The sequence below is a fragment of the Rhineura floridana genome, chromosome 15, assembly GCF_030035675.1.
Source record: "Rhineura floridana isolate rRhiFlo1 chromosome 15, rRhiFlo1.hap2, whole genome shotgun sequence".
Classification (NCBI taxonomy): domain Eukaryota; kingdom Metazoa; phylum Chordata; class Lepidosauria; order Squamata; family Rhineuridae; genus Rhineura; species Rhineura floridana.
The window spans coordinates 16,032,824-16,058,046 of NC_084494.1; the positions used below are offsets into that span (position 1 = coordinate 16,032,824).

The 25,223-nt window shown below is 44.3% G+C and overlaps 1 protein-coding gene and 1 long non-coding RNA gene across 3 annotated transcripts in view; one reads left to right on the top strand and one right to left on the bottom strand.

Annotated features, from left to right (window-relative positions):
- Positions 1–16,065: 16,065 nt before the first annotated feature.
- Positions 16,066–24,134, bottom strand: LOC133371002 (uncharacterized). Its single transcript, XR_009759230.1, has 3 exons — positions 23,906–24,134; positions 21,494–23,685; positions 16,066–17,243 (listed from the first exon to the last, which is right to left on the bottom strand). It is a non-coding gene; the product is annotated as an uncharacterized LOC133371002 (long non-coding RNA).
- The window catches only part of RPS6KA1 (ribosomal protein S6 kinase A1), a 128,222-nt gene continuing 125,767 nt past the window's right edge, over positions 22,769–25,223 (top strand). The window contains exon 1 of one of the 2 annotated variants that reach the window (XM_061598042.1): positions 22,769–23,514. In XM_061598042.1, the coding sequence (XP_061454026.1) occupies positions 23,443–23,514 (72 nt within the window). In that variant the 5' untranslated portion in view covers positions 22,769–23,442. The remainder of the gene's footprint in view (positions 23,515–25,223) is intronic. The other variant, XM_061598043.1, reaches the window with a different exon arrangement.

The following is a 25,223-nucleotide window of genomic DNA, read 5'->3' on the forward strand; positions in this document are numbered from 1 at the left end:
AAAAGTGTACATGCAGGGTTTTTTATTACTTGCAAAAATGGCATATTATACATTTTATCTTTCAAATAATTTTTGAACAGACATTTTTAAAAATGTACATGCTGCATTGTTATACTTTTCTAATTAAGGAGTCAAACAAGTTTAAATTTTACTGGACTGTTGAAGAGGGCATTTGTCTTATTCATAACCTGTTTTGAAAACCTTCCCAATATGAAGCTTTTCTGGGAGTAAAGTTGCAATGCCGATTCCACATACCTGAGAGTTAACTCCATTGAATTCAGTAGGACTTACTTTTGAGTAGACATAGTTAGGCTTGTGCTGAAAATCAGTGGGACTTTTGAGTGAACATAGAAAAATATTGTGTTGTAAATCTTTCTCTTCCCCCCCCCCTTAATATTTTTTAGAAAAAGCTTACTTAGGTGCCACTGCTTTTGTTTGGCAGGAAGCTAATGCTTTTTTTTAAAAAAAGTCCTGCAATTGCCAACTGGTTTGGACAATAAAATATTATATGGGTTGTATGTATTTTTACATCTCCTGTGTTTGTGCATATGAAATATTTCCAACAACCCTGCTGGAACCCTTGGTTGGCAACCAAACCAGCTCACAACAAGAAATAAAGCCATTTAAAATCCAATAACCATAAAACAAGTATAAGACAGTTGCAAAACAGCTTAAAGTGGCATGATTCTAAATTTTGGATTGGGTGAGTGAAATTCCTTATAATTGAATTGCAGTCCTGTGCATGCTTCCATGTCTGAGTAAGCCTCATTTAATAAATTGGGACTTGCTTTTGAGTAAACATGCATAGGATTGCACTATAAATACCTTTACAGGTGTGTAAATAATAAACATCTTTGACATTCATGCTTATATAAATATTTCTTCATACTATGTCTTGATATGTATCCGATTTCACACTATGGTTGTAAATTATTATTTTATCTATATTTTAAGTGTGCCCTTCTTTGGGGTGGTCATGGTCCCCCTCTGTTGTTTTCACCCTGATGGGCATATTAGGCTGAGAGATGGTGGGTAGCCCATGGTCACCCAGTAAACTTTGAAGCTTATTTCAATTTTAAAATTTAATTAAAATGATTTATATGCAGGCAAAGTTTATGAAGTAATGCAGATCCACATAATACATTTAAAGTACATCCAACTTGCATTTAAAGCGCATGACTTCCCCCAAAGAATCCTGGGAAGTATAGTTTCTCCCTCACAGCTATAGTTCCCACCACCCTTAACAAACTACAGTTCCCAGGATTCCGTGGTGGGATTCATGTGTTTTAAATGTATGTTGAATGTGCTTTAAATGCATGGTGTGGATCTACCGTAGTATGCTGTACTACTGTTCAGTTCATTAGTGAATTGAAAAGAACAATGTTAAAAGATACTTTTGTAAACAGGGGAAGGGCTGTAGCTCAGCATGCAAAGGTCCAAAATTCAATTTCTGGGAAAGACTATTGCCTGGAATCCTGGAGAGCCAATGCCAGTCCATTTCATCAGTACTGAGGTAGATCGTACCAAATGGCCTGACTCGGTATAAGGCAAATTCCTTTGTGCCTAAAAGAAGAGACTCAAGGACCACAGTGACTCTGAAATTTATTTATGTACTTTAGTTACAACATTTATATACCTCTTTATTGTAAAAAAAACCCTCAAAGCGATTTATAGAAGGAATTAAAACATTTTTTTTGCAAAAACAGTCAGACAGGTATTTAAAAATATTCAAAATGATAAAACCAGCAATGAGTTAAAAACAGATAAAAAACATAATAGCTTCTACATGCCTAAACAAAAATGTTTTTAGCAGGTGCCAAAATGAGCACAATGAAAGCGCCTGCCAATGTCAATAGGCAGGGAGTTCTAAAGCATAGGTACTGCCAAAGGATCAATTTCTTATAAGAGCAGAACAAGTTCTACGTGGAACCAGTAACATGGAAAGCACACCTTGAACTTGGCCTGGTAGCAAATCAGCAATCAGTGCAGATCTCAGAGCAGAGGTATGTGCTGACAGGGTCTTTCATCAGTAATCATGCTGCAGCATTCTGCACTAAATGTAGCTCCCGGGTCAGGTTGTGTTGCATGGGGATTTCTGTGACCTTGACTGACTTGCTGCCAGGATTTTTTGAGTTTTGGTTAGGAATCCTGACTGGTTGTGGGATGCTGAGTTTTCTGTCTTATAGGAATCTTGTTGTGATTGGTATGGTATTGCATTTATGAAATCATCACTGTCTTTTGTTTTTGTTTTTCTATTTGCATTTCATTTACCTCTGACCTTACTCTCTTATATCCATAGAAGCAACAACAGTTGGTTCCATGCGGTCAGCTCAACCTCATTAAACCCACTGATGATGCACCTTGTTATTTGCATGATAGTTTGTTTCTTGCCCCATAGTGGTAAAAGAGAATTCACATATTGGGAAGTGTCACTTCAACTGCTGTTGTTCCCAGTCCACTGCCTGTGAAGGTAGACCAAACCATGTGTCTTTTCTCTCTGTCAATTATTATTCACTGGAATTGGGTTGGCTCTCAAAGTTAATTTATAGCACTCCACAGAATAGGCAGGAAAGAATAGAGAATCTTCTTAACTCTTACTCATTTCTCAAACCTCTCTCTGCATTGAAGGGTCAAGTCTGTAAAGAAGTTTGGAGCAACCACGTTAAAAGGCAGGCAGTGCATTCCAGGCAGGCTGTTGCCAGCCCTGCTTTGATATGGTTATCGTTGCAGAGGATCTCTAGTCAAGCCTTACCAACAGCACAATCCTAACAATATCTACTCAGAAGTAAGTTCTGTTGAGTTCTATGGGGTCTTAGTCCCTTACTAGGTTTGTTTAGAATTGCAGCCTTCAGCGGCATCCATCTTTACTCCTGAGTGCTCCCATCTAACATCTCTACAACAGTAGGCTCCCTTCTTCCTACAGTGGTCTTCTGGTGACTGGTGTGGCCTGAGGGCAGTTAAACCCTTCTTGCCAGAAGCAAGTAGGCTAGATTAAATGTTCCCTACCCAGGCTCCCTAAGCAGGTGAAAAGGAATGATCCTGTCACTTCAGCTGGACCTGGGAACACCATCTTTTAGCTAAGATTTCTATCTTAATTTCCAATCAGATTTTTGTTTGTTTAAGGGGTATGCTCCAAGCAATGGTGGTTGATGCTTAATGTATCATACTTAATGACATCACCAGGGCCCACCCTGTGACATTACTACAACACACCCCATGACATCACTAGGGCCCGCCCCTGAAATCTCAGGGCTTGGGATGCTTCTGACCTGGCAACCCTAATTCTGTTGCTAGTTTTGAAGCCAGTCCAGTTGGCTTCTATACATGGAATGGAGAGGGGGCACCACAGCGGTGTTATTCTTGGTTGCATAGTAAAAAAGGCTTGACCTAATTTGTGAAGCAGGTCATCATTTCATCTATGCACATTCTGAAGCCAGGGACTTGGGTGTGCTCTGCCCAGGGCCGGCTCCAGGCATGCGAGGGCCCTTGGGCAACAGCTTGCCCTGGCCCCCCGGTTGGTGGGTGGGTGTGTGCACTTGCGTGTACGTGGCCCCCCCGCGTGCCCCCCACGGCCCCCCTACCTGTCTAGTCTTTACCATTGCCTTTAATGAAGATGGCGACCGCGGTTTCCCTAAGGGGAATGAAGCCTCTGCCGCCATCTTTGTTGATGGCACATGTGCGTGCTACGCACGCACATCTCTGCCATCAACTAAGATGGCGGCAGCGGCTTCAGTACCTTGGGGAACCTGCGGCCGCCATCTTCATTAAGGGCAATGCTAAAAAGCCGGCTGACAGGTAAGTGGGGGGCATGAGGGGGCGCGGATAGTGGAAGGGGAGTGGAGGGCCCCTCAGGGGCTCCTGTAGCTCCGGGGCCCTTGGGCCAATGCCCAACCTGGCCGCCCTTTAGAACCGGCCCTGGCTCTGCCCATGAATTATTGAGCTGTATGCACTTGGCCTCTCCAGATTCTCCACCCTAATCGTGGGCTGAGAAATGGAGAATTTAACTGAATTTCTGTATGAGTGGAGAAACCCTCCCACACTTTCCCACGGGTAGGGCTTACCATTAACTGAGGCAGTAGCACAGCTTTTTTTCTTTTAAGGCTGCACGTGGCTGCAGTAGCAGCAACTGTGCTGGCATCCAGGCCAACATTTTCCATCCTTCATATAATGCACCAGGCCCCCTAACGTCAGTCCAGGGCATATGTTGTGTGTGTATGTGTGTTTCCTTTTCCAAAATTTCCTTCACTGCATGGATTTTTAAGAGGGATGCCCTGAAGGCACATTTTTATTCCATGAAAAATAAATTCCAGCCTAGGAACTGCTTCCTGACTTGACACCTGGGGTTACAAAGAGCAGCAGTTTATCAGGTCTGACCTCTCCCCTAACACTTCCACCCTACTACCCTTTTGCAATGGGGGGAGAAAGAGAGAGGAAACAGAGAGATTAATCAAACTGAAAGGAAAACGTAAGGAAAATGTTTAAAAAGCAAATGCACAGGCCCCATTTTGCTTTACGTATGTTAATACACACTATGAGAGTTTCACAACAAAAAACTACAAATAAACAGACCCAATTATATCCAAATAGTACCTATACCTATTATACCAACACAGGTTTGCAATCACATACAAATTCCCGAGCAACAATGAATATTATAAAGCCCCAACAACTACAGATTACAAATAAAAAATCTGTTTCAACTATGACCATAACAGCCTTGCTGGATCAGGCCAGAGGACCATCTAGTCCAGCATCCTGTTCTCAACCAGATGCTCATGAGAAGTTCCAAAGCAGGACCTGAGCATAAAAGCACTCTCCCCTCCTGCAGTTTCCAGCAACTGATATCTGGAAGCACACTGCCTCTGACAGCAAAGGTAGAACATAGCCATCGGGACAGAGTCTTCCTCAAGTTATTGGTGGCTTCAGATTGAATGAGTCAAGCTGGAGTATGACAGATAAAATTTTCCTAAAGAACTAGAAGCTGTCAGCAACTTGGAAAAGACTCATACCTGAAATGGACTTTTTACCAGTGATCTAACCCCATCAGGTAAGTTCAGCATTATTTCCCTCTGTGGAGGAATACTGCGTATTTGATTGTCTGTGTTTTGTGCTTTGGAAAAGATTTCTGTGACTCTGTTGATTTCATCGGATAACTGTCAAAGTTCAAGGCCTTGTGCTCTTACTATGTCGCAGGCCTGTTTTAGCAGTACCTGTTTGGTGAAAGGTTCTGAAAGGGGGGAGAGAGAGAGAACCACTTTTAGTATGTACAGACAAGCCCTGGATCAGGTAAATTCATTTTGATTGGCCAGGGAAACAACAAACTGATTGGCTGGAGGGTCTAGTCCATGAAAAATAGGCAGTTAACTGCCAGTTGAGCACAAAATGATGTTGTTATTAATTGAATTTATATCCTGTCCTTTGTCCCAGTAGGAGCCCATGTTATACTAGGGATGCTGCTTTAGCATGAAGCAGCATTGGAATATATAAATCACTCTCAGGGTGCACCTTCACAAGAAACCTTTATTTTATTTTGTTTATTTGTTAAATTTAAATTCTCTTCAAGAAAGCATGTGTAAGACAGTTTTTTTAGTTTTATGCTGCCATAACTATAGTTTCCTACAATGACTTCTAGGGAACTGCCATTTTGGGAAGGCTGCTGAGAATTCTCTATCAGTCCCCCCTCCCTTCCAATGCTTCTCCCTTCACAGAAGTATAATTCCCACTGAATTCCCCAGGAAAACAAATGTTAGAGGCAGTATGGTGTCTGACTAGGTTAGAGTGTCAGACTAGGACTAGAATAATCCAGATTCAAATCCTTCACTACCACAACCTTGAACCTTGGACCAGTTACTCTCTCTCAGCCTAACCAGCCTCACAGAGTTGTTGTGAGCAGCAGTGGAGTGGCAAATTCAGAAGTGCAGGGTCCCTTATGATAGTCACAGCCAAACACATCCCTTTTTCTGCTGCTGGGTTGAGAAGGAGATCCTTGTTAATGCCTTCTTCCACAACAACAGATGCCCCTAGGAGCCAATCAGCATGAAAGGGGAGAGTGTTCGCCGCTAAAAAGAGTCCTCTCAGTGGCTGACTCCCTTCCTTTCATTCTGACTTGTCTCCAGGAAAGGGCAAGGAAGCATGTTCTTCTCTGTGTCTAACACACTCCCCATTCATGCTGATTGGCTGATAGGATGCTGGAGACAGGAACTGTGCTGGGACCCTGGTCCCAAAAAAGTAAGTGGACTAAGACCCCCCCAAGATCCCATACAACTACACCCCTGGTTGTGAGAATAACTGGGGCAATAGAACCATGCCCACTGCCTTGAAATCCCAGGAGGAAAAACTTGGCATAGAAATAATAAATAAATTGGCTTATACTGTAGGATGAATACTATCTGAGGACAAATTCATATACAATCATCTTTTCCTGCTCCCATCTCTTTTCTTTCTTTTTGCATGCAAAGGAGATGATGCGTCACTTTGTTTGGGCAGAGCATGTCTCTCCATTTTTATGTTATTTTTCCTTTGCTGGGTGTTAACATCATACTTTGCGAGAGAACAGAAGCTCCAGATGCGAAATATTTTGGCCAGCACCTCTGAACGTCACACTTTATGTATTTTTCCTGTTATGATGGTTTCTTTCCAACTTACCCCCCCCCCAAAAAAGTATTTTATTTGACACTACATGTGATCACAGTTGCACAAAATGCCAGTCTTCCAAGGCATGTCTAGGCAGCAACCAGAGTGTGAAAAATGCTTCACAGCAACAGGCAGCCTACAAAACTAATGCCTGGGAGGCATTGGGGGAGGGAGGATGTGGATCTCCAGTTCCTCTGGAAGAGGAGGGTGCATCATGTGTGGTAAACTGCTTCTAGGGTCTATTGACAGACCAAAACACTCTTTTGTGTTGCCTGCCAGCATCTGATAAGGGATGAGTCTCGTGCTTCTCCTTAATGATCACAAGACCATTAAGTTAAATGCGGTTACATCAGGGAAAATGTCTCCAATAGGAGGGGGAACTGGCCCTACCATTAGGCAGCTTGAGGTGGCCGCCTCAGACAGCGGATTTTGGATGTTGTGAAAAGGCAACAAAGGGTTCTTGTGGGATTTTCTGTCTTGGGTACCAAAATAACTTGACTAGCTTTGAGTACTATTCATCTTTACTTTAAGGGAGGGGGACACCACTTGCTTCTCTGCAGCAAAACATCTTGGACCAGCCCTGAAATGGACAACATAATTTCAAATGAGGCAGGGACAGGGTGAAGCCTCTGAGCAACATTTAAAAGGCCCAGTTTTATTTATTTGTGATCAAGATTAAATTACAGGAAAATAATACTATTGGACTTCATGAGCTTCTGCATGTAGGCCATGTGCTTTTTTCCATCTGAAATCTCCCCTGAGTTGCTATTCATCTCATGGGGCAAGACATTACAAACGAAAATAGCAGCTTTGGAGGTGTGTATTAATTTTAAAACAGAAAAACTGCACTGTAAGAAAGGATACATCACGCACACACACACACCCATCCTGATCTCACCCAATAGGCTTTGCTTTGTCAATAAAGAGCAGTTAGAGATCAATTTCTGTGCTTGTGTGAAATCCATACACCCTTGATTATTGGGTTGATGAATGGTTCACTGATCATTGTTCACCCTACACACAAGTCAGCCAACAACACCACTCCTCCAACCCCCCTGACTCCTCCCCAACCACCCAAACCTAACCCTTCGCAGTTGATGTTTGTGGCTTAATTATGATTGATAGGGGGATGTGGAATGCTGGTCAGAGCAAGAGAGAGTGACATGTAAAGAGTGTCATTTAGGAAACTGGTGAGGGACAGTAAGATTGTGGAGGAACATGGGATTAGAGATAGATGTCAGTAAATATATGAGAACAGGATGCTGGCCTAGATGGACCTTTGGCCTGATCCACCAGGGCTCTTCTTATGTTCTAAAGTGGGACCGGGCCTGAGTCAGTTTTCCAAGAGAGATTCCTACTGTAGCCTGTATCTAAGGAAAGTCTGGACCTAGCAGAGTAGCTGAGATGGGCTAACCTTAGGGACAATCTGGGGACAGGCCCTTGCAAAGGGCTCCAGGAATGTCACCATGATGTAACATGGTTTCTATCCAACATCATGTTAGGTATCCCACAAATCCCTATTTTGATTAACTCATACTTTTTGCCACTGCTTGCATGTTATACTGGTACAGGGAGTGGAAAAAGACTTGAACCAGATCTCCCTTTGAAATTCCCACATGTTTAATGCCCAACCAGGTGGTGCAATCATGAAAGAGCCTTAAAAGTGTTAACCAGTCTCAAGAAACCATGATCCTTCCAACCACATCCTGTTCCTGTCTGATCTTCCTTTATTGAGAATTATCTACGTTCGCCCCATAAATCTGCTCAAGAACAGGTTTCATTTGTCATGCATACATGCAAAAATGTCATCCGAGCCAGAGGTAATAGATACCCGCAGAGCAGAAAGGGACCCACCTCACTTGAGAGCTTGGCCAATTAAATAAGAGGAGCATAGGCAGTAGAGGCCATCTCTGCTAGTTGCCATGGCTACAATCTCTCGATCATCCTTCCCTCATCTCCCCATACCACAGACTTCCCGTTTCCTGGATGGAAAGAAATCAGCAGTGAGGGTCTCGACTTCTTTCCAAACACTGCAGAGCCCTTGACATTCCAAACAGGAAAAGAAAAGAGGCCGCCTGTCTCTTCCTCACACTTACTGAGCAGGATGGAAGATGGCCAGCATGTTTGAAATTCCAGCTGTGCGAGACTCCAAAGGCTCTTGTTAATCACATACCAGGAACATTGCTGTGGCCCCTTGTTATTGCAGACCTGCCTGCCAAATATGTTGCTTTGGTGAGGTAGATCATATTTTAAAAAAATCAAAACTTTTAATTAAATTATGTAAAAGATCACAGATAATTATTACACATATAAAAGAGGTATATCCAAGCTATATGACATTTCACAACGTTACAAATAGACTCAGAAGTAATATAAATTTAACTTAAATAACAATTTAGGTAACATTACCATAACCAATTCTGTCCTAAAAATACCAAAAAGGGGAAAAAAACCTGTGTGTGAACATATCCCTTCTGAGCTCTTAAGGTGCTTTACTAAAAATTGCCAGCTTTTCCCATAAAAACAAATAGTAGGTTGTGTCTGATTAGTGTCCTCAGCACTTATTAGATTTTAGAACCCTTGCTGTGTGGCGCTATAGAGTATAGTGTTGCAATGTGTATATAATGATTGCTAATGTATGTGTAGATCATCTGTTTTAAGGACAATGGTCTCTCTTCTTCTCTAGTTCTCAGGTCCTATCTACCTGCTCCACCTTTGCTTTAGACTATGCATACCACACACAACATTTTATTCTAGAATCAATGGAGAATAAGTAATTGTTTTTTCTACATTTAAGAGCTATTGGATATCATATTGCCCTGAAAAAGGTTTTTTTCAGAAACTTTCAGTCTGAAATTAAAGCTTATTGCAGATTGATTCTGCATTGCCCTGCAGTATGTTAATTTGAAAACAGATGTAGGCGGTCTTGGATATGGGGGGTATATCTACACCTGCCCAATGAAGATGTGAGTGGGTGTATACCAAGATCGTGATCACTTCTTCCTTTTCCATTCATCTGGGGGACGTGTAGGGAGGAAAAGGCATGGGTAACCCAATCAAGGGGAAGATTTTCAAATGAATAATCTATCAAGTACCCACACCTACCCTTGTGGACAGCAAGATCCAGCATCTATCTAGATTGAAAGCAGTCTGTTGAGGACAAGCCTCTGTTGGAGCACATTGCTTGCTTGGAGTTCTCTGTGGCGCTGCAACTACCTGCAACCTTGGGTACTTGATATGGATGGGTCAGAACACAGCCTGGATGGAGTCCATCACCCCTTGTGGCTGTCAGACTCGCTCAAGAAAAGGACCTGGATCATTGCAAAGTTCTGAGATGCTGAAGTTGCCAGAGGGGCAAGACAAAATTTAAAAAAATTAAATTGTGTTTTAAATTGTTTTTAAAAGATGTGTTTTTAAATTTGTTTTAATGTTTTTAGTTACTGTAAACCACCCAGATAGCTTCAGCTATGGGGTGGTATATAAGTACAATAAATAAATATATTAGGGGTCAGAAAAGAAGATGGGGCTGGTTCCAAAAGCTAAGCTACAGAACGAGCAGGTAGAGATGCTGGAGGAGCCAAAGGACTAGGTGAATACTTGCAGTGCTAGGGAGCAAAGGGGGAGTAAGGCTCCTACCGAGAGGAAGGGCGGAATATAAATCTAATAAATAAATAAATAGTGTTGAAGTAATTGTAGATTAAATTGCCCTTGGCAATTAGAACACCTATGGATGCCCCCTCTGCACTCCATGGGAGGAGGAACACTTGAGCCTGAGGCTTACTTGCTTTGTTGCCAGTTGCTCCTAAGGTGATGCTCTGAACCAGTCTAAAGTCTGCTAATGGATGAACTTGATGTGAGGATATCCGTATCATTAGCTTTTATATAGGCAGCTTTTTACAAATGCATTGGCATCAGGCTAGTTCTTTCTCAAGAATTGTAGTGGTGGAGTAGTACATTCTGAAGTCCAGGAGCTCATCATGAGGGCCCCATAACCACATCCCCAAAGAGAGCCCAAAAATGCAGGCAGCTGTGCTGGTCCATGATGCACAGCAAAAGAGAAGTAGTAGCGGATAGCATAACAACCAATTTTATTCAGATCAGCGGACGACCATATACTGGCCTCATTCTCTGACTGCCTCTGTGGTAATCTATTGCAAACAAGGCTACAGCCTGAAAGTCTTGTTTGGGTCTGCTAATGACCCTGGTGCTTCAGCAGATGATGTCTTTGCTTCCTGTTCCAGAACTGCACCCACCGCCTCCCCCCCCATTATGCCAACGGTTCAAGAGCTAGATGGTCAGCACCTTGGACAGCTCCTTGAAAGTTCGGACTAAAGTCTGGAGCAGATTCACTGCCCCATTGACATTGGAGCCACCAGCCCCCACTGATTGTAAGTATTGTTTACTTAAGCTAAGCATTTTTTATATTGACCTTCATTCGGATTCCCAGGGTGGTTTACAAAAAGAATCAAACAACCACAACATGTATCAGCCCTCCAGTTGCTCTGGGTGGGATCAGGAAGCTTCTTGAATAGCGAATGGCACAAAGTTCACTTCTAGCCAACCAGAAGCAAGGGAGGAAGAGATGATGTTCCACTGACTCCTCCCTCTCATGCAGATGCCACAGTTCTTGCATGTGACCCTGCGTGAGTGGTGCATTAGCTGCAATGTGTGGTTTCCAGGATATGCATTTGGGACCAGACAATAACACACTATCCCTGATATCTCTGCACTGCTTAAGCTAGTAGAATTTGACCTTTTCAAACACAGGACCAACCTTCAACATAGGAACAGCTTTAATTTTGTAACCACCCAGAGTCTTCTTTTTGCTTTAGGATGTTGCTTTATGCCAACATTCCCCAACCTAGTGCTCTTCAGATGTTTTGGACTACAGCTTCCATCTACCTCAACAAGCATGACCAATCATCAGGGGTGATGGCAGCTGTAGGCCAACAACTTCTGAAAGTTGGGAAATGCTGGCTTCTGATCACGTTTAGGCCAGGGTAGCCAATGTGGTAGTATCTTCTGGATGCTGGTGGATTACAACTGCCATTGTCCTGACTATTGACGATTCTTGCTGCAGTTGATGGGAGTTTCAGTCCAACAACAGCGGGAGAGTCATTGGTTCCCCATCTCTCATCTACCACATAAAATAATCTGCCATGCAAGACAAATGCTTGGTGGAAGAGGAAGGTTTTAGCCAGTTAGCAAACCTTGCACTTTCATTCTCATTATTCCAACAGTCTGCTTGAGTTGTCAACTGCTGCAAGGGTTTTCTGGGCTATTTCTTACTATGTTTTAGGAATAAATAAGATTCCTCCTTTGAAAAATATTTAACATATCAAAATGCTTTGGGAGTCAATAACAATCTATTCAGCTGTTTGGCATTATAACATTTTTGGTAGATCAATGGAAATTCCACTGTTTGGGGAACCAAACAATAGTACACAGTTACAGCTGTAAACATTATCCAACACAGGAAAAAAGAGAGGGAAACCAACACATCCTTCAGGGATTGTATCTGTGTCTATTGTTTTAAGTAAGAGATTTAAATGTATAGGATGGGAACAAACCTGGCTGAAATTATCATGTTGTAGCAGATCCTGGTATAATAATTTCTGCAGGAAGCTTCCCCAAGGAATCTATGGCAAGTCAAAAAATATATTGGTGCTGTTCAGATCTGCAGTCTTGGGGTGCTGACTAGATTGCCTGAAGCTGGAGACTCACTGGAGACTCCTTTCTTTTTTAAAAAATGGGCACATTGCCCCTGAAGGGTTTTTGCAGCTGGCGATGCATCTAATGAGCTCTTTGATCCCGGGCAACATCTTTGGTATGCATGTGGTACAGCCATACCTGTGCTGTAGAACTGGGAATTGAATTTATTTGTAAACTGGGCGGTACAAATATTAGTAGAACTACTCACTCTGCAGCTTGACAAATGAAATTGTGGAAAGAGGAAAAGACATGTGAATAAACCAGGAAGTTTTGCCTAGATACGTAAGTTTTGTAATTAAGCAACACTTGAGTTTTGTTACAATTAAAAATATTTGGGCTGAAACGTGCCAATATAAGAGTGGATGAAGGTGGAAAGAGCCTGGAAAGTAAAGAAGTCTTCAACTTATGAGAGATTGGGACTACAATCCTTACACCCTTTCCTAGAAGTAAGTCCCATTTGATCCTAAAACTGACTTCTGTGTAGACATGTATAGGATTGCACTGTAAGTGGAAGAGCATGTAGTCTGTGTCGAGAACTCGCAAGTTCCCATCCGAGTCAACTCCCAAGCCCAGGGCAATTGATCCCAGGCAGGCACAACCTGTGCCTCCCTTACCAGGGAGAAGTTAAACTAACAACAACCCTGCAAGGTAGGTAGACTGCCACCACCTCTTTAAACCTGGTCTCCCACTCTAGGCCAAGGTGCCAGAAATAGACCTGCCAAGGATTCCAAAAAACAAGAGCCAAAGATACACTCCTTGTCTTGGAGCCTTCAGGTAAAATACCCAACTATATGGTAGTCTGTGGCTAAATAGCTAAGGTGCTGGATTCAGAGCCAATTTCTCCCTGAAATGAACACACACTTGTAAATAAGAGATAGCTTTATTAAAATAAAATACAAGTACAAAAATGTAACTCAAACAATTCCTTAAACCAAACACCCCAAGGGTTAGGCAAAATACAAAAGGCATAGAGTTCAAGTCACAAGAAAAAAACATAATAAAGCTGTCAAGCCTAATCTATACTCACACAATATAGGTAAACCAGCAGAGTAATAACATGGTTCTACATCTCTCCAGAGATGTATAGCCTGGACAGAAGATAGAACCCCAACATCAGTTAGCACCAAAGAACATTGGGGAACAAAGATCCAGAATCACAGTTCTGTTTTTATGGGAGAAGGCACAGCAATGTGAGGAATTAATTAGCCAATCAGGGGGCTTTCTGATGATGAAATTTTCTGGAGCTTTTGCGCCTAACGATCACGCACTTCACCAACCTTCCCAGGCCTGTGGCTTTGAGGTACCACTCTCAGGCTGATAAGCAGGTGTTCTTGCTCACTGTCTAATTAACTCAGTTCAGCTGTGAGAACTGACAGTCTAATGGCCTCCCAGAGGCCCTATTTCAGGCAAGATGTCCCCCCACACACACAATTCCTCACCACAGAACCATTTTAGTTAACAACCTTACAAACTAGGTGTTCTTGACAGTCTGCATGTAGAAAGTTCGCAATTCAGTTCCAGCCTCTTTGGTTAGAATAGGGATGACTAACTTACGGCCCTCCAGATGTTGTTGGATTTCAACTGCTATCACCCTGACCATTGATTGGTTATGTTGGCAGGGGCTGATGGGAACTGGAGTCCAATAACATCTGGAGGGCCACAAGTTAGCTACCCCTGAGTAAGAAGGTTTTTGGGAGCAGGACTGTGCATTTTCTGCCTGAGAGCCTGCCAATCAGGCAGTTTCATATGTTCAACCAAGCGGTTCCTCCCCCCTCAAATCTTGGACCCATGTTTTTCCATTTTTTGGTCAACAACCATGAGGACACATCCCCCCCTCCTCCAGACTACAAATGGAAACTCAAAGGATGAAATGTCTGTCCCTAGATTCTGACCGTCATAGCTGGATTCTATTATTTTCTTTAGTGATTTTCTTAACATTTATATCCAACGTTTATCCCATCATGGAGCCCAAGATGGCATATGTGTAGTTTCCAGAAGGTCTCCCAGCCCATGGTCCCATGTGCCTTCAGACTATACCTTGAGACCCATAAGTTGTGACCCCCTCCCCCTGCAACTTCTACAGCAGGAGTAAGAAACCTCTGACTCTCCTGATGTTTCTGAACTACAACTCCCACCAGCCCTAGCCAGCATGAACAAGGGCCAGGGATGATGGAAGCTGTAGTTCAGCAACACCTGCAGGGCTGGAAGTTCCCCACTCCTGTTATACAGCATGTGGAACACCTGGATGCTTTTGACAAAGATCCAGATGGTACTGGAAATTCAAATATGTTTTACTTGAGGCTCATTATGTTCCCTTAGCAATATGGCTTCTGTAGACTGCAGTTTCTAGACCTACACAATGGTAATGATTTGTATTTGCTCTCTCCTTCAGAAGACCTACAGACCTGAGTATCCAAATGTAAACATGTACTTTCATGACTGCTGAAAAATTGACATTATAAAAGTGATATCATATATTACATGAAATGCTTTAAAGGAGCATTATTCCACTTGTGGAAGAACTTTGCTTGCATGTCAACTCGGTGTGCCTATTCGCAGTTATGAAGTGTTAAGAAGGGCCTGTAAAGTAGAATCCCATTATGGGTGGCTTTCAGGCATTAAAACAGAGCATGCATTTTTAAGAGGGTGTTGATGGTAGGAATGAATTTTTGTATGTTCCAAGTGAATTCAGCAGTGATGAACAGGGTAGGAAGATAAGCTCAGAAACTGACTCTGCCCTCCCCAAAAAGGGAGACCAATTCCTATTTCATCAAAGAAAAAAGAAAATAAAAAATATTGATTGTGTTGTCACTTAAATGTCTTATGTTCTCTCCCCTGATACCAGGACTGTCAACATGCCATTTCATTTGTTTTAGAAACTGGCTTTTTGGAAAGTATAACTTGGTCTGATTCTGCCATTTCAAAGCCAGCATTCCACAAGTGAAATAATGCTCCTTTAAAGCATGTTAAGAGGCAGTGATGGCCACCAACTTGGCTTTAAAAGAAGATTAGACAAATTCATGGAGGATAAGGCGACTAGCCATGATGGCTGTGCTCTAGCCCCCATAGTCAAGAGGCAGTATGCTTCTGAAAACCAGTTGCCGGAAGCCACAGGAGGGGAGAGTGCTGTTGCAGTCAGGTCCTGCTTGCGGGCTTCCCATGGGCACCTGGTTGGCCACTGTGAGACAGGATGCTGGACTAGCTGGGCTCTTCTTATGTTCTCATGTTCTTAGACCACCCTACTGTAAGGGCCACTCTTCCCAGTTTTTAGGGCAGGACATTTCCCAGTCCACGGGAACCTTTGGCCCACAAGCCTAATACAGCCCTCCAGGCCTGTGTGTCAGGCCCTTCACCCCAGGCCACCCTCCTCACTGGACCTGCTCTACACCCTCCTCGAGTGCATTTGCCTGGCTGGAATGTGGTCTTGAACTCTGATCATGCCTCTTGCTTGTCTGAATGGAGGATAGAGAGGGGTGTGGTTGGAATGTAGCCTACTGTACAAAGATAATATTCACATCCTGGTCTTGTCTATTTTTGGCTCTGGCCCCACACACCACTTGTATGTGCCCCCTGGGAGGTTGCCCATGAGGAAATGTGGCCCTTGGGCTGAAAACAGTTCCCCACCTTTAGTTTAGGACAGTGTGGGAAGCCTTTGGCCCTCCAGATGTTGCTGAACTACAACTCCCATCAGCCATGGCAAGCATGGCCAATAGCTAGGGATGATGGGAGTCATAGTTCAGCAACATCTGGAGGGCCAAATGTTCCCCACACCTGATCTACTAAGATGGCTACTAAAGGAGGATTTGTGGAGGATGAGTCTTTTGATGGCTATTAGTCACCAATTTTAGAGTGGCGTGGTGCAAAAGAGGGCAGGGATCCCTCACCTTTAATAATTTTGTAGAAAAGGGAATCTCAGCAGGTGTCACTTGTCAGGCAAAACACCTGCTGCAATAAACTTTTCTACACCATAATTAAAGGTGCAGGAGCCCCATCCTCTTTTCCATCTAGCCACCCCACTCACCACGGCTAAACAGAGGCAACATAAAAACCTCACCCTAATCCCAGTTACTGAGGGGGGGTTAACAGTTGGGAGAGGGCTATTGCCTTCATATCCAGACTGTGGGATTCCTGGAGGAAATCTGGTTGGCCCCTGTGGGAGGCATGATGCAGGACTTCAATGGGTCTTTGATCTGATCTAGCAGAGCTCTTTGTACAATGGTAACGTGCCTCATTCCAGATTTTCTGAATGGTGAAAGAGGTACACATCTACCAGGCAGGTTGCTTCCTTCCCTGACGTGGTGTGTGTATCACATGTCATCACTGCATCATACAAGATAAGTTTCTTAAAATAAAAATGGAGACTAAGTAAAAGGTAATATGCTTAGGACGCTGCCCTCAGTCAGGCCTTATTAGGGTGCTGCACCACTGAAATCCATTATTTCACGTGGCTATTAAAGGTGCACAAGCTCCTGTCCTCTTTTTTGCCCCGCTTTGTATGCCCATGGGGCAGCGGGAAGAGTCACTCAAAATCAGGAGATGAAGGAAAGATTGTCATTAACCCTCCAACATGGGTTTATCAACTGTCATTTTTACAGCAGCAATTCGAAAAGCATCTCCAAGCACGCTGATTCACATAGACAGGCGCTTCACTCTTTGCATTTTTGTTTACAGTCAGACCATCCTGGAATTTCACTTGTTTTGCTCCAGAGGCAGCAGCTGGTGTCACTTGTGGGGTTTTGTTTTTTTTAAATATTGCATTCTTTGATGTCTCCAAGAGCTGTTTTCTCCTTTCCGTTCACATCAAAGGAGCAGACATGCTTGTGAATGGCAGTAATGCTCCCGTTGTGTTCTCCCTCTCTCTTTTTTGTTGGCTATTATTGTAGCTAGTTCATGTTAGTCTGCATGAAAAGCAAAGACAAGCTCTACAAGAGGCTCACCGCATATCATCATTTTTTTACAGGAAAGGTACTATTGAAGAGACACCCTTGGCAACTGGGTAACATTATTCCTCTTTTCTCTGCATGTCATGATGTAGCTAGCCTAACCGGCATTATCCGACTCAAATCAGTATTTTACACATTCACAAGTAGGGTTGCCAGGTTCTTGGCCTGAGACTGATCCTGTATCTTTAGGAGAAGAGAAAGTCAGCCAACTGCAGGTGTTCTTGCAATTCTGTAATGGGAAAAACCACAAGGTGGAATTCTTCCTTCCCCCTCCACAACTTTTAAAGATACAGAAGACCTCTTGGAGGCCAGGCCTGGCAACCAAAAGGTCTTCTGTATCTTTAAAAGTTGTGCAGGGAGAAGGGAGAATTGCACCTTGTGGTTTTTCCCATTACAGAGTTGCAAGAACACGTGCACTTGGCTGACTTTCTCTTCTCGTAAAGATACAGGATCAGTCTCAGGCCAAGAACCTGGCAACCCTATTAAGTAATAATTTAAATGCAAGTAAACATTCATAACCTGCAAAGCTCGCAGTAACAGATTGCTTTGAAGGAGGTAGTCTGTTAACAGCAAACACATCAAGGAATTTAGCGATACCTTAAAGATGAACAGAAGCTTTGGTGGACTAGCACCAACTTTGTCAGGTGCAAGAAGTGTTATATTTTGTTAGCAGACAGATAAATATACAAACATACATTGGAATATTGCAAAAAGGGCTGTAGATAGTGGGGCCAAATAGCTGTGAGATGCAACTGCGGCACAGTCTGTGACAATCCTATACTAACAGTAAGGACATTCTCTGAGTGCTAATCCTTATGTAGCCAAAACAGCACCATCCATGCAAAAAGAGGGAAGGATTGGCAGGCTTAGGGGAACCCCAGAGTTTGTAGAAGTACAAAACATTTAAGAAAAAGAAGCAATGCAACAGCAGGAGAGTTCCAAAAATCTCATGGGGCCTGAGCATGCTCAGTGGGTAGACAACACCAAGCATCTGTTGGGGAGGGAGAGGGGAAACCTTGAGGGAATGGAAAGGAGTAACCTGGAAAAGGACATGGCTGGCTGCAATGCTGAACGGGACCACTCCACAGTGCAACGTTTTCTTGCAGGTTCCACATAGGTATGTATGTATACAAGATAAGCGTAGTGACCATTAGCTGCAAAAGTGATAGGCCTTGGGTTCTAACAAGAGAAAAGGCACAAAGTCTACTCTGATCTGCCAAAGCTTTCCTACCCAGTTCCCGGGAAATGATTATTGGTAGTCACCATCAGTTCATTTCCAATTCTGTCGAATTCTCTCCTCTGAATGTATTTTCCTTCTGGCGCTGTTCTGCAGTGGCACAGTTAGATGACTATGGGTTTAGTGCTACGAGTTTAATGGTCTTATGGAAGAACCCTTTTTTAAAGGGTAATGTGCGTTGCTTCAAAATTGTGAGCCAGCCCTGCTGCATTTGGGGACCCACTTGCTCCTTCTCCTGAGTGGGGTCCTGGCCTTCTGCCCCAAAGTTCTGTTCTGATGGCACCACTGCTGTTCTGATATGCCAAACAAGTGCATCATAATTCACTTGCAGTTTAAACTAAGTAGCTTCTGATATTTTAATTCCCCATTACCATTGTCAGGTACACTGTCAATATGCCAATTTCCTTGAGATGAAATACTTGAGATAAGTCTATTAATGAGGGGGTGAGAAGGAACAGAGCAGAAGTCCCCCTCCCCCCGCCCCGACCAGTTCTTAAGTTGCATTGGGGCATGCTTTGCCACAAGAACTCTGTGGATGTTGGACATTAACTTTCCACAATGATCTTGACAATACAGTGGTGCGATTCCTACCGGTTACTATGTACTACCTATCTGGTGACATTTGAGTATATAAAAAAAAAAGCAAACTTTTATTTTTAACACATTTCCGCAGTTTACAGATGGCAATCTTCAGTTCTGGGTCAGAGCTTTCTCAACAGTTAAATAATCAAACAAGATTTTGTTCACCTCTTTCAGCAACTAAATCTGGATAAGTGTCAAAACATGCCTCTTTAAAGACAGCATTTTGCATTCCAAGAATCTGCAGGACTATAATTTGTAGGAAACACTTTTTGTACAAAGATTGCTTGATGCTCAAAGGCAGTGATGGTCATTCGATTTCACGAGGACCTGGGAAAGCCATTGTGCAACAATATGGCTAGATATGGGGCAACCTCTTCCAAAAGACCTATCATGCTTCTAATCCTTAGTTCATGGGTGACTAACTTTGCCCCCCTGCAGATTTTTTATGCCCTCCCCCAGTTTCCACCAATGTTGGTAACAGTGGCAAAAATAAAAAAATAAATTAAGACAGAATGCTGGTGTGAGGCCAAAGAGGTTTAAACCTCTCTGCCCTCATCCAGCCCCCTGATGGGAATGAACATCCGCACTTCCCTGGTCATCAGACTGATAATTTGATGAGTAGTGGTGAGGGGGCAAGAACTCCCTTCATGAACTGATCGTCACAGAGATCAGCTAAGGCAGCCTTTCCCAACCAGTGTGCCTCCAGATGTTGGACCACAATTAATAATAATAATAATAATAATTTAATTTATGTGTCGCCTATCTGGCCAATGGCTACTCTAGGCGATGTACAAATCAGTTGCAGTAAATGCAGTACAATAAAATACACATAAAATACAATATAACAAGGAAACTATAAATAGGAATGATAACAGTTCAGAGTAATAGGTAGTTAGTCCTGAAAATTAACCCTCCCCGGAAGTCCCAAAGGCCTGTCTGAAAAGCCAGGTCTTCAAGGCTTTGCGGAATACATTCAGGGAAGGGGCATGCCGAAGATCGTATGGGAGGGAGTTCCAGAGAGTGGGGGCCGCCACTGAAAATGCCCTCTCTCTAGTCCCCACCAACCTAGCTGTTTTAGTTGGTGGGACTGAGAGAAGGCCCTGAGTGGCTGATCTTGTCGGGTGGCATAATTGGTGACGCTGGAGGCGCTCCATCAGGTAAACTGGTCCGAAACCGTGTAGGGATTTAAAGGTTAGTACCAACACCTTGAACTGAGCCCGGAAAATAACTGGAAGCCAGTGTAGATCGAATAACACTGGAGTGATGTGTTCCCGGCGGCGACAATTTGTAAGTAGTCGAGCCGCAGCATTTTGTATAAGTTGTAATTTCCGGACCGTTTTCAAGGGTAACCCCACGTAGAGCGCATTGCAGTAGTCTAAACGAGAGGTGACCAGGGCATGTACTACCAGTGGGAGCTGATGAACAGGGAGGTAAGGTTGCAGCCTACGAATGAGGTGTAATTGATACCAGGCTGCCCGGCTCACTGCCGAAATCTGAGCCTCCATGGACAGCCTGGAATCAATTCCCATGTTTCCTGACCATTGGCAATGCTGGCTGAGGCTGGTGGGAGTTGTGGTCCAACAACATCCGGAGGCACACTGGTTGGGAAAGGCTGAGCTAAGGAGTAGGTTTGTGTGCCTGCGTGTGAGAGAGAGGATGTCAGGTAGCCTCACTCGCCACTGGTGCAGATCCCCTAGAAGGATGGCCAAGGGTGAGTGCAGCAGCCCTTGGGCCAAAGAAAGTTACCCACCCTGCCTTAGTATTTCAGAGGAAAGCCGGAGAGGAGGGGTTGGATTAGCTCAAGGGCAGGAGTGTAGGAGGGTCACATGGTCATAGACCCCTTACTTTTTGGGAGCAAGGTCCTTATGAATGAGCCAATCAGGATGAAAGGGGAGTTGGTTAGCCACTGAGAAGAGTCCTTGTCCTTTCATGTTGACTGGAGCCAATCACAGTGAAAGGAAATGAAAGGAGCCTCCCTTTCATGCTGATTGGCTCCTAGGGATGTCTGTTGTAGTGGAGTGTGGACTAGGAGATGATGGAGAGAGCAAGGAAGATGGAGATGAGGGAAAGTGGAAAAGGATGCGAGGCTGTGTGGAGGCGTGGTATGACTATCATGAAGGGACCATGCACTTCTGGATTTGCCACTACACTACTGCTTGGGATGGGGAACCTTTTTCAGCCCAAGAGCCACACATCCTTGTAGTCAAGCTGCCAGGGGCTGCATACCAGTGGTAGCCTGGATGAGGGCAGGGCAAAGTTGTGACACATACTTTTGTAGAATAGACTACGATGCAATGGCTGCATACAATGTAGAAGCTATGTCAGTGGTTTCTACACACACACACACACACACACACACACACACACACACACACACATTGCTTACCTGTTAAGAGGCATTATCATCATAGTTCAAGAGCACATTCTAGCCAGGCAAAAGCACTCAAGGAGGGCATGCAGAAAGGCCAGTGAAAAGTATTTGGCCTCCTAGCCTGAGGTTCCCCACCTCTGTAAAGGCAGGGAGGGAAGGCCTCATGGATATAGGCTGTATATGAGCCAGGGCTTGGCACCAGAACCAGTCTCAGTGCCACTACTAGAACATATGAACGTAAATAGAGTCCTCTGAGCAGGTGGGAAATTGATCTCCTGCTTCATCCCTGGCCTGAAATAGCCGGGACTTTAGAAGAAAGGATTCCTGGTTAGAGGGTGTCACATCAAGAAGCCTGTGACTCAGCTTCTTTCATCTAAGCCAGGTGTGGAGAACTTTTGGCCTGCCAGCTGTTGCTGAACTACAGCTCCCATCACCCATGGCCATTGACTATGCTTTCTTTGCTTTTTAAAAAGATTTTTGTAAAGCTTTAAAAAATCTTTTTAAAGATGTTTTGTTCTAATATATTTTAAAGTCTGTTTTTATGTTTTAAAGTTTTTATGATGTTTTATATGTGAATGAATGAATTTATATATGAATGAATGCTCGCTATGGCTGATGGGAGTTGTAGTTCAGCAATATCTAGAGGGCCAAAGGTTCCCCACTCCTGATTTAAGCTTTGGCCATGGAGCACTTTCCACTTTATGTGGAAAAATTGGCAATGGGTATCTGGTTACCAGGCAGAAACTAAGGCGAGACCAGATCTGCTAAAACCAGAGTCAGCAGCCTTTTGGGGCTAGTGGGCACATCTGAAAGTGTGAGAAAGAGAAGTGGGCACCTGTCCAAAAAATAGGCTTCAGTGGAGATGTGGTGTTGCCACATCCAAAAGAGCTCCCACTGAATGGGAAAAAGGACCTACATCAACCACTAGGGATTAGATTAGATTTCATCTGATTAGATTTCATTTTTCGATTTGTCAAATGGGCTGTCAGTTACGTTTTGCCATAAATTGTGTTCCGCTAATTATTACAATTCCTGTTTCTTCCTTTTGTTGTTGTTGGAAAGGCTGCCGTACAGGGATTTACTCCCCAGATAAATCTGTACAGGACTACAGCCTAATTCACGTTAGTCCTATAAACATGTGGTAGTGTTTCCGGATTAGACAACACGTGAGGAGCAAAGGCATGCACGTGGTCAAAAGACCGGTAACCGGTTCTACGCGGTTGTTAATCCTTCAAGCTGCGATCCCTTACATGGGAGTAACCTTCCGATGAATTCAACAGGACTTGCTTTCTTGTTAACACGGTTTGGCTAGAATCGGACTGCCATTAACAGCGCAATCCTTTGCATTTTTACTCGGAAGGAAGCCCCGTACTGTGTCCAGCGGAGGTGGGTGGAGGCTGACTCACTAATACGTAACTTTAGGATCGCACGCAGCCGGCTAAAGCACGAGCGGCAGCCGTGATTGCAGATGGATGACTTAAACCGGAATTTACGAAGGCGAGAGTTTTTGGTGGGGGGCGGAGGCAAAACTGCTACCTGGAGAAGCTACGATGAGCCGGGCTTCCTCTTTCCGCCCTTCCCCGGAGCAAGCGGGCAAAGCGCCGGAGAGTCCGCCAATGCCTTAGGAGGAGCCGCCCTCACCTTCCCCGCTAGGCCGAGCAACCAATAAGGCGCTCCGGGCCGGCGTTCGGCTCCTCCTTCCCGGGGAGGTTGGAGTCCGACGCGGAGTAGGAGGTTGGTTGGGACACAAGCGGCATAGAAAGTCTCCGGGCGCAAGAGGAGGCGGCCGCGTGGAAGAGGCGAAGGGCTGCGCTGGGGTACAGCGCGTGCCTGGCTGGCCGGCGCACCACTCGGATCGAGACGCAGCCTAACGCGCGGCTGGAGGAGGAGGAGGAGAGGGGTCGAGATATTCTCTTAGCCGGACTTGCAGCATTCCTTGTCGGGGCTTTGGGGAAACAGCCGCGATGCCGCTTGCTCAGCTGGGAGCGGAACCTTGGCCCGACATGGAGCTGGTGGATATGGAGCTGGACGCGGAGGTGAGCGGCGGGGGGGAGCGCGCAGAGGGGGAAGTCGAAGGAGGCCGTGGCGGGGCATCATCTCCCTTGCCGCGTTGGAGTAATGCAAAGCGGGGGAAGGTCCCCCCAATGACTTTTCCCAAGGTTTGCCTGCAGCGGGGTGGCGGCTGCGCCTGTCGCCCGCTTGCGCGCCTGTAAAACAAAAAGCGGAGGGCGCGCGTAAGAAGCGAGCTCCCTTATCTCTAGGGTAGGGTTGGATCGCGGGGCTGGGGTGAGTTGGGAAGGGGGTGGCGGCGCGTTCTCCCCCACCCCGGTCACATTTCATGCAAAGGTGAAACCCCGTGATGGTGGTGGTGATGGTTTGCCCCTTATGCGAGCTGAGTGCGAAGAAGCGGGTCGGATTTTCGCTGACCTGTTTGTTGTTGTTGCGGTGCCTTGATTATCGTTGCCCTCTCCTTTGGCATCAAGAAAGCGGTTGGTTCCTTCCCTGGAAACTATTAAATGGAAACTACCTTAGAGAGCCTTCCCTGCTATTAAAAAGTAACCCAAGCCTCAACATTGATTCGATCAATGTGTAGCCTTTTGAGCTGCACCATCGGAGTCGTGCGTGCTACTCCTTACTAATGGCAATGCCCTCCCTCCCTTCCTTCCCTTGTTGGAAAAGAGGGGGGGAGGCAAGGAAGAGAGAGGATTGTTTTTCCTGATCTTTGCTTGAGCACGCCCACAAGCAGACTTCTAGTTGTCCTGACACGATTGAGTTATTCTGCTTTAAGCAAAGAAGCGGGCTGGAGGAGAAACACTTCTATTATTAAGTATCCGGGACAGTTGTTGTTTTCTTTTTGAATCAATCTGCCCTGAGGTTGTTATTAATGCAATGCATTGATCTTGTTTTATGTTCACCGCCCAGAGAGCTATTGCTAGTCGGGCGGTATATAAATTTAATAAATAAAATAAATAAATAAATAAATAAATTGATCTTGGCTGTCGTAGCGAGGCTGTTATAACTTTGCCCCCAGAGGAATGCCATCCTGGTGGTGGGTTTGCATAGGGGCTGCACCTCAGAAGGGTGTGTGTTTAAGATAAAAACTTGCGGATCAAACTCTTTTTAAGGACAGGCTCCAGTCTTGCTCCAAAAGTATGAACAATTGGAGCTTCCAGTGACTAGGATAGAGTTTCTTTAATGCCTGCCTGAAACAGCTTTGTGGTAAGATAAGGCAGGTAGGGGGAACAGGTGGGGAAAAAGAAATTGGATAGTAAGCTTTCCAAAGCAGCTGTGAAGGATAACAACGTTGTGGGGTATTTCTCCACTCAAAGTGAAAATGCTGTAATATTAAAGATAGGAAATCCTCTTAGCTCTTAATCCATAAATTTAGATTTCATTTTCTGTAATATTAATGCCAACACAAAGTCCTCTACATTAGTAACTATGTGAAGAGGGTAAACAGGGCTGAGATTCATCCAAAGTAGTGAAACTGTTTCCTTTGGCTACTTAGGAATATTTGTTTTTTACTTCTTTAGGCACATTTATCCTACCCTTCCTTCATGGAAATCAGGATGGTGCATTTTAGCCTCACAACAACCGTGTTGGGTAGGTTAATCTGTGAGACAGTGAGAATAGCTCCAGGTCCCCCAGTGTGCTTCATGGTCAAACAAGGATTTGCAACCTGGGTGTTCCTGGCTTTAGTCCAGCACTATAAACTGTTAAATCAACCCAGGCTCTTGGAACTATG